Source organism: Mus caroli, chromosome 12, assembly GCF_900094665.2.
Source record: "Mus caroli chromosome 12, CAROLI_EIJ_v1.1, whole genome shotgun sequence".
NCBI classification, from domain to species: Eukaryota; Metazoa; Chordata; class Mammalia; order Rodentia; family Muridae; genus Mus; species Mus caroli.
In genome coordinates, this window is record NC_034581.1 from 70,417,369 (window position 1) to 70,427,573 (window position 10,205).

Consider the following 10,205-nt stretch of genomic DNA (forward strand, 5'->3'; position numbering starts at 1 on the left):
TACCGGTCCATCAGGTGAAGAATGGAAGAATTGAAGCTCAGTGTTTGTGTGCTCAGCCCATAGAATGGAAGGTTTCTGCTTGATGCTGAGGGGATGGGATGCTAAAGGAAGCTCAACAGGGTCACCTGCCCATAAGGAAGGAGAGGTAGATTCTAGTGCCCACTCTGTCCCCAGTTCCAACTCCTGCCTGCTCAATGAGAGCATGGCTGTGTTTGCTATGTGCCAGTCTGTGCCAGGCATACTAGATGAATTATTTGCCTCTCAAATCAACCTCCAGAGATGACTGCTTATCACTGCCTTGTTGCTGCCCAAGGTTGCATAGCCACTCAGTCATAGGGACAAGATTTGAACCTAGGTCTCTATGGTTTACTCAATATTGGGGCATTTTACGTGATAAATTTCTTGATACAGTGTCAATGCTGAACTGTAGGGACCTCAGTGAGCCTTTTTAAAACATCCTCAGATGCCCCAGAGTGATTCAGAGCTGGGGGCTAGGGGTGCTTCTCAGTCTTAACAGTCTGTTGAACAGTGCAAAGCTGTGAAAGATCTCAATTCTTTTGTTAATGAACAGCATCGAAAGCCATCCTTCCAGGTCAGTTGCACTGTGACTTGAAGAAAAATTGTATCACATTATTGACCGCTTCTGAAACAGTCTTTGGTTGAACATCTGAACTTTAGTCTGAATCTGACTGAGTCTGTGGACACACGTCCTGGGTGATGGGGTTTTAGGTGCTTCCATGAGTTCAGGACTCTACAGCTTCTCATGTTGTGACCACTGTTGTCTCTTCTTCCCTAGCTGAGCAGGAGGACACTCAGAAGAAAACCTTCACCTGCTGGATAAACTCACAGTTGGCAAAGGTGAGGTGACATCACGCTGTGAAAGTTGTTGCTTCCTCAGTCCCAAAGCTCTCACCTCAGGGTGGTCAATGCCTGGATTTCCAGCACCTGGGTGCTGGAGGCAGGAGGGTCAGGGGTTCAAGGCCAGCCTTGGCTGTATACTGAGTTCAAGGCCAGCTTGGGCTCTGTGATAACCCTGTTGATAACAGATAAACACCAGCGCAAAATGGGACATTGTGATGACCCAGGGAAGGTCATGAATGTCTTTTTATAAGAGAGTGCTCTCACATTGATGCCCTGGTATATCTGTCACTTTTTCCTGGAACAAGAAAAAGGCACCTGAGAAGGAGCTGGACAATCCTGTAAAAATATTTAGAGTGATAACACTTCTTTCATCAAATGACATAATAACAGCATGATGTTTGTATTGAGTGACGGGTGCCAGGCACCACCCTAAACTTGCTCCGTGTGACGACGAGGAATGCCTATGGCACCTATTGTTTTAAAATCATAGCCTCCAGAACAGCACACTCTTAGAGCACTGTTTATTTTGAGGTGAGGTTTTTTTTTACTTTTCTCTCTCTCTTTTAACCAGGCAGGTTTTGAACTCCCAGATCTAAGCGATTCTCCTGCCTTAGTTTCCAAGTAGCTGTGACTATAGAAGGGCGCACTACTGCCTGGCTTACATGTTCTTTCTGTTCTTTTGCTGGGCATTGAGTTCAAGGCTCCCGTGCTAGGCAGTTGTCTTGCCATTGAGCTATATCCTTGAATTCCCTATGACTATTTTCTTTAAAAAATTTTATTTACTTGTATGCACACTCACCCATGCGTACAGGTGCCCATGGAGCCCAGAAAAGGTCCTCAGATGCCCTGGAGATGCAATGTTTGAGCAGCCAAACATTAGTGCCGAGACCTGAACGTGGATCTTCTTCAGGAGCCATACCTGCTCTTAAGCACTAAGCTATCTCTCCAGCCACACTTCCTTTCTTGGTTTGAGACAAGGTCTTACTATAAGACTCTGATTGGCCTGGATGTTACTGTGTAGACTCAATAGGCCTCGCCATTCTTTTGCCTCTGCCTTCTAGTGCTAGGATTTCAGGTTCGTTTCACTTTACCAGCCTTCCTCATGATTCGAAAGGATTTTACAGTATTGCTATGTGAGAGAAAGTATGATTTCTATAGAGAATGCCTGTGACTTACCCCTGGTCAAACATGTGATAGGGGACAGTGCTGGGCCACAAACTCAGTCTGGACCGAGGGACCTCAATCCAAATGGCACTCCATCCTCTGTCTCGGTGACGCTGAGAACCTCAGGCAACCTGGATGTCTGATTAATGATTCTTACCCTCTGTCCTCCTCTCTGCCCGTTCCACACAATGGATGTCATTCTGACCAAAGGGAGACACATCTTCAGTCATGCAGCCTGCTCTCCCACGGGGTCACTATGGCCTGATTCCGAGTGTCTCTGACTGTACTCTCTATGCACAAGGCTTAGGGCCATGCAAGCTCTAGTCAGAAAGAGCATTGTGTAACTGGGAATAAGCCAGGAGATAAAGCAGGTTCACAGTCTGTCTTGCCAGGCTTTGGAATGTAACTCGTGAGGACTGTATCATTCTCTTAAGATAACACCCGCTGAATCTTAGCTGTTTTTGAAGACATAAAGTTCACATAGGAGCTGCTTAATGGTATTTTTGAACCCTTGGCAAATGACTGTTCTTCTCTTCTTTGGCAGCACACAGCTCCCTCAGTTGTATCTGACTTATTCGCAGACATTAAGAAGGGGCATGTCCTCCTGGACTTGTTGGAAGTCCTCTCCGGACAGCAGTTGGTAAGATTGTCAAATGGTAACAAGATACTTGGTTGGTTTTGTTTTGTTTTGTTTTTTTTTAAATGTACTTCCTGTTTCTGAGTATTGCATGTGCTTGAATTTGTAGCCTCGGGATAAAGGATCTAATACATTCCAGTGCAGAATCAACATAGAACATGCCCTGACATTCCTGAAAAACAGATCTGTACGTATGAATCACACCTGCAGATTCACAGGAGGGACGGGCTCGGTGGGAGGCTGGCTCCCCTTAACCTGTGTTTCTCTGTTTGCAGATCAAGCTAATAAATATCCATGTTGCTGACATTGTAGAAGGAAACCCGTCCATTATCCTTGGCCTGATCTGGACCATCATCCTGCACTTTCATGTAAGTGTTTTGGTGATAGGAATATTACTAGTCTGGTGTACAAGAAACAGTGTGACCTGCGGGTCATTCAGTCCCAGCTGCTTCTGTAAGCAGGACTTGGAATCTCCAACAGGTAGAGAACATATGGCAAAGACTGCTTTTCCAATATGTGTGTGTAATTAACATATATATATATATGTTATATAGTTATATATACACACATATTTGTATATACACATACATATTTATGTACATATAATTTTTATTTGTTTTAAAGACAGGATTTCATTATGTAGTCCTGGCTAGCCTGGAACTCTCTATGTAGATCAGGCTGCCCAAATGCACAGAAATCACCTACTTTCTTCTCCCAAGTGCTGAGATTGAAGATAGAGAAGGGGAAGCTTTGAATAGACAGGCCTGTGGTTTTTCACAGCAGTTCCTCTGAGCCCTCTCCTTCCCTCCTGAGTTTTGGGTGTGGTTGGAGTCCTTAGAAGGTGGCCTACTCTGCTTCACTGTTCGGGAACACCTTGGTTCTTCTTCATTTGTCTCCACTCTGTTCTTTTGGCACTGTGGACTGACCCAGTGCCTCCCTGATACAAAGACTGATGCATCTGACCCCTTAAAGGAAGACAAACAGCCTGGTATGGTGGCTCGCTCCTGTAATCTCAGCTTTGGAAGGCTGCAGCAGGAAAGTTGTAGGAAGGTTGCTGGGAGCTCAAGGTTCGCCTGAGCTTCCAAGTGAGTTTCAGGTCAGACTGGATTACAGAGTAAGACCTTGTTTGTCTTAGGGTTTTGTTGCTGTGAAGAGACACCATGACCAAGGCAATTCTTATAAGGACAAAATTTAATTGGGGCTGGGTTACAGTTTCAGAGGTTCAGCCCGTTATCATCAAGGTAGGGACCATAGTAATATGTAGGCAGACACGGTGCTGGAGGAGCTGAGAGTTTTACATCTTGATCCATAGGTAGCACAGAAGGGGACGGACTTCTGCAGGCAGCCAGAAGGAGGCTGTCTTCCATACTGGGCAGAGCTTGAGCATAGGACCTCAAAGCCCACCCACACCGTGGCACACTGCCTGTAACAAGGCCACACCTCCTCGAAAAAGGCCACGCCTCCTAATAGTGCTACTCCGAGTGGGCCAAGCATTCAAACCACCCCACTCTCACAGACAAAACAAAAACAGACGATAAGGAAAGTAGTCCCTGGGATCCCAGGAATTTCTGTGGGTACTGAGTATCCCACACCCTCTCAGGAGGATATCAGCGCATGCGTGGCCGGCCCACTGGCTAGGAAGGAACGCTGTTTATTTTTCCTTTGAGCTGTGAAGACATTTCAGGAGGAAGAGCGGAAGGATGTCTGCAGACCATGGGTTTGTTTTCTGCTAGGACTAGTTCAGATGGAAAACCCTTCCTACTGGTGGGGATACGCTAAATCTCCAGACTTCTCAGGATGCTTCAACTCTCAAAGTATTTCTTATTTGTTTTATGAGTCCCTGTTTGGATTTTAATTAGAGTCCAAATTTCATTTAAACAAAATAATTTGTTGGCAGGTCTATGCTTTTACTGTTGTTTGGACTGTGACTGTCCAGTGTTCGCTGTCTTATCTTGAACTAACCATTACAATGCCAGCCTACACTGACTCTGCACAGAGAGAGCTTATTATTGTTGCTTAAGAAATAACTATATAATTATGGATGTATTGGGGAACAATTGCTTCATTTAGAAAGACATAGAATATTGCACAACTAATTGATATAAAATTTGGGTATTATTTCTGGATCGCATGCATTAGTAGCTATAACAAAATAATATGTGTGTGGATGATGAGAACTAAATTTGGGAGTGTAGCTTTTCCTCTGGGAGAGAAGGAAAGTGGAATTAGAGACAGAAAACAGGACCTAATATGGTAAGGTAAAATTGGATGGTTTGGGGCTAGAGAGATGGTTTAGTGGTTAAGAACCTAGGTTTGATTCTTAGTGTCCAAATGTCCATTCATCATCCCCTGTAACTTCAGGGATCCAAGGCCCTTGGCTGATCTCTGTGAGCACCAAGCATGCATGCAGCACACGGACATACATGCAGGCAAAATGTTCATATACATAAAATAAAATTAAACATTTTTGGATGGTTTCTAGGTATTTATTCCCACCCCCATATCATTCTAGGTTAATTAATTAAATAATTAAAATTTTCATTANCNAAAAAAAAAAAAAAGAGCTGGGCGTGGTGGCGCACGCCTTTAGTCCCAGCACTCGGGAGGCAGAGGCAGGCGGATTTCTGAGTTCGAGGCCAGCCTGGTCTACAAAGTGAGTTCCAGGACAGCCAAGGCTACACAGANAAACCCTGTCTCGAAAAACCAAAAAAAAAAAAAAAAAATTTTCATTACAAGTTAAGAGAGAATAAAAATATTTATATTCTACTACTCATGGATAGTCATCTGAGAATAATTTAATGTTCAATCTTTTTGTATACAGCAGGAATTAATACATAGTCATATATGGGTCCTGCATAAGGAAAAGGGTGCTTTTTTTCTTGGCATTATTCTGTAATGTCGCATAACCACCCTTTCCATAGCATTTGCATTGTGTTGTATATATAGGTAACCTGGAGATGACTTAACGATACTAGGAATTGGCATAGGTTATATGCAAAGGATGTGCCACATAATGTAAGGAACCTGAGCATCTTCCTACAGCTCCCTGCGCCCTATGGCAGCCAGTCCCCATGGATACTGGATGACAGCTCTGTCTCAACAATATGGGGGCACGTTACCATGCTGTTTGAAGCTGTTCTAATGAGCTTGCCTCCAAATCAGTGGCTCTCAACCTTCCTAATTCTGCGACCCTTTAATACAGTTCCTCATGTTGTGGTGACCTCCAACAATAAAATTATTTTGTTGCTACTTCACAACTATAGTCTTGTCACTGTTATGAATCATAATGTAAATATCTTTGTTTTTCAGTGGTCTTAAGGGACCCCACTAAACTCCCAAAGGACTCACGACCCATGGGTTGAGAACCACTGCTCTAAATTTATTTATGCTTTACTAGAAGTTTATGGCATTGGCTGTAAAGTATACAGCCAGAAGGTTCTCATTTCTGATTAAAAGTAACTTCAATTATATCCTTAGGGTAAAACCTTTGTGTAGAACTGTAGTAATTCACAGGCCAATTTTTTTTTTTAAGATTTATTTATTTTATATATGTGAGTACACTGTTGCTGTCTTCAGACACACCAGAAGAAGGCATTGGATCCCATTATAGGTGGTTGTGAGCCACCATGTGGTTGCTGGGAATTGAACTTAGGACCTCTGGAAGAGCAGTCAGTGCTCTTAACCACTGAGCTACCTCTCCAGCCCCACAGGGCAAATCTTTAGGAGAGGAATTATGACAAAGGGTTTGCAATTTGAAAGCTTTAGACATTGGTTACACTATTTTAAATCAATGTTTAAGGTCTAAGCCACACTGAGAAAGATGTGCAAATTCATAAGTAAAGTGCAGTGAATTTCCATAAATTAAGCATTCCTGTGCTATCACCGTCTGGGACACAAACAGAACTTTGCTGGCATCCTGGCCAATCTCTTTTCCTAAAGGTGCCTACACTCTGGGTATGCTGGAAGGCAGCTTAGCATTGTCAATTCCACAGAGACAGCTCTGAGTGTATTCTCTTCAACACCCCACACAGCCCGTGTCCTACTGCATTCACTTAGATTCAATGGTTCCATCCAACAAAACACACACAATCGCAAACACACACAATTGCAAACACACACAATCGAGAAGACATCTGACAATGGCCTCTCTGCTCTGTCACTTCCCGGTGGATTGGTAAAGGGATGGAAAGAGGGAAGTGAAAGAAACGCAGTCGTAGTTCATTCCTTTATGATAAACTCATGAGTCTATGATAGCATTAAAGCAATAATCCCATGAGCAAAGCCCTCAAACCTCCTTACTTCTGAGACATCGCATTCCTAACGGGAATCAAGTTCCATGACAGAACATTTGGGCTGTGGCAAGTAGATGTTGCCAGCTTGACAAAAAGACTGTATTCCCTGCAGAATCTGGATGCTCTTGACTCCAGCCCTTCCTAATAGATGGCATTAAAGGCAGGTATAGTGGCACACGCCTTTAATCTCAGCACTAGGCAGGCTGAGGCAAGAGATCTCTGTGAATTCCAGGTCAGCCTGGTCTACAATGAGAGCTCCAGGACAGCCAGGGTGACATAGTGAGATAGTCTCTCTCTCTCTCTTTCTCTCTCTAGTGAGATATTCTCTCTCTTTCACACAGTCTCTCCCTCTCTCTCTCATATATGTGTGTGTGTGTATGTATATATATGTATATATATATATATTTATATATGTATATATATTTATATGTGTATATATATGTACAATATATATTATTTAACTTTGCCTTTATATCTTTAAATTTATTCATTTATTTATTTATTCATTCATTCATTTACTTATTTATTTATTTATTTATTTATTTATTTATTTATTTATTAATTACAAGTACACTCTAGCTGTCTTCAGACTCCAGAAAAGGGCATTGAATCCCATTACAGATGGTCGTGAGCTACCATGTGTTTGCTGGGAGTTGAACTCAGGACCTCCAGAAGAGCAGTCCGTGCTCTTAACCGCTGAGCCATCTCTCCTGCCCGCCCTTTATTTTTAAATGTATTCTTCTCCCATACGATTCATCCTGACCCTATTTTCCCCTCCCTGACTCCCGCTAGTTCCCCACCTCCACCTCCTCTCTTTCCCAGATCCATCCCTCCTCCTTTTACTTTCAGAAAAGAGCAGGCCTCCCAGGGATAGCAACCAAACACAGCACAATAGGCTACACTAGACTAGGTATAAACCCTAACATCAGGGCTGAGCGAGGCAACCTAGTGGCAGGAAAAGGGGTCCAAGAGCAGGCAGAAGATCCAGACACCCTCACCTCCCACAGTTCAGAGCCCCACAAAAACCATCTGAGCTAACAGCACACATATATGCAGAGGACCTCCGGAAGACCCAGGCAGGCCCCCTGACTGCTGCTTCAGTCTCTGTGAGCCCCCATGAGGCCTGCTTCGCTTATTCTGTGGGCTGTGTTCTCCTGATATCCTCAACTCCACCCCCCACCCCCTGCCTGTACAATTCTCCCTTCTTTTCTACGGGGTTTCCTGAGCTGCAAGGGGAGGGACCCGATGAAGATCTCCATTTATTAACCTTGCTTCTTATATGTAATAATTTATAGAAGTTTTAAAATGTATTCTGGATAGGAGTCTTTTGTTGGAGTGTATAAATTAGAAATAACTTCTCAGGCTGGTAGCTTGCCTTTTAATCTTTTAATAGTGGACATGTGTCATGTTAATGTAGTTTGAATGTATTATTATTATTATTTTACTTTTATGGGCATTGCTTTTTACACCTTGATGAGGCATGCCTGCAATGCCAGCGCTGAACTGAGGAGACTGAGGCAGGAGGATTATGAATTTAAGACCATCCAGGGTTACATCATGAAATCCTGTCTGAAAACATTCGGAAGAAAATGAAAACAAAGCATACACAGTGCTCTGCTGGACAGGACTATTCTAGAAAGCAACATAAGAAGATATTTTGGGGATATTGGCACGGGGCAGGACTTCTTGTTTTTCACCTATGCCAATGTTCTGATCCTATTTCATCAATTGTTTTGTAGAACATTCTGATTGTATGCGTAGACTTTGCTGGGAGCCAGGGGAGGTGCACACACCTGAGTCTTAGCATTCAGGAGAGAGGAAGTTCTTCAGCAGTTGAAGGGCACTTTCAGGTCCATAGTAAATGGGAACCCAGCCTGGGTATCCCAGGCTCTGTCTCAAAGATAAATAAAAATAACTCAAAGAAAAAAACGTGGCATTGGGTGTTAAACATATGATTGCCACAGGCAAGTCCAGAGTTTTACTGCTGAGTTGGACCCCTAGTCTTCAACAGTTTTCTCTCCTGAAGGAAACATTCCGTAACTATACTATCCAAAACAGCAGATGCTAATCTCCATGAGCATTCAGCGTTCTAAGTGCCCCAGGCTCTCTCTGCCACTGAGCCACATCCCAGCTCTTTAGTAGGTCTTTGCGAGGCATTTGAAAACAACGGTGGCTCTGCCATTTTATGCTCCATGTCTATCCAATCAGTGCTTGCCACGTGGCCAGGTTAGTGGTGCGGGCTGCATCTATTGTTGTTGTACTGTTTCCACGTAGTCTCACTGTGTGGCCCAGGCTGATCTTAGGTGATTCTGGGCTTATATGATCACTGTGCTTCAGCTTCTTAAGTACTGGCACTTTGGGTACAGGCCACCTTATCTAGCATATACATTATTACTGATTCTATTCTCTTGATTATAGAGAGAAAAATTAAATAAATATTCCTGTGGTTATTGATGTATCTTTTAAGTTTTAAATGGATATTATGTTGTCCAAAATGTTCAGATCAATTTGTGTGTTTATCTGCAAATATGTCAACATGCAGTTTCATACTTTCACTGTCCCTGGAGGAAAACTTTTCACCTGTGTTATACGCAGACCCTACTCTTCTCTGTGTATATTTCGATTTTTAAAACTACTTATGGGATTGATTTTTCATGGTACTTATTTATTTTTATTTGGTATATATGCAAATGTCTCTGTGTGGGTATGTGCATATGTGAGTACAAGCCCTTTCCAGGTTCTGAAGAGGGCTTTGGACTTCTTGGTGCTGAAGTAATAGGTAGTTGGGAGCCACTTGGTATGTGTGTTGAGACCAAAATCAAAGGCCTATGCAGGAGCAGCATGTGCTTGCTTTTAACTGATGGGCCATCTCCCTGGCTCTGACATTTTATTTTTTAAGTTCTTGACTTTTTTATTTTTCTTAAATAAATAAATACACACACACACACACACACACACACACATATATATAAATTTATGTGTATGTTTGGGTATCTGTGTGAGCATACATTGTATATGTCAGAAAAGGCTGCAGGATCCCATCAAGCTGGAGTTAAAGACAATTGTGAGCAACCTGATGTGACTTCTAGGAACTGAACTCACATCCTCTGGAAGAACAGTAGGCTCTTAACCACTGAGCTATCTGTCCAGTCTTCTTTTCTTCTTCTTCTTCTTCTTCTTCTTCTTCTTCTTCTTCTTCTTCTTCTTCTTCTTCTTCTTCTTCTTCTTCTTCTTCTTCTTCTTCTTCTTCT

General features: G+C 42.8%; 1 protein-coding gene across 4 annotated transcripts in view; it reads left to right on the forward strand.

Moving 5' to 3' along the window:
• The window catches only part of LOC115032807 (nesprin-2-like), an 88,847-nt gene that overhangs the window by 59,879 nt on the left and 18,763 nt on the right, over nt 1–10,205 (forward strand). For all 4 annotated transcript variants that reach the window (XM_029484927.1, XM_029484930.1, XM_029484929.1 and 1 more), the window contains exons 3-6: nt 797–858; nt 2,570–2,665; nt 2,772–2,849; nt 2,938–3,030. In XM_029484927.1, the coding sequence (XP_029340787.1) occupies nt 797–858; nt 2,570–2,665; nt 2,772–2,849; nt 2,938–3,030 (329 nt within the window). The remainder of the gene's footprint in view (nt 1–796; nt 859–2,569; nt 2,666–2,771; nt 2,850–2,937; nt 3,031–10,205) is intronic.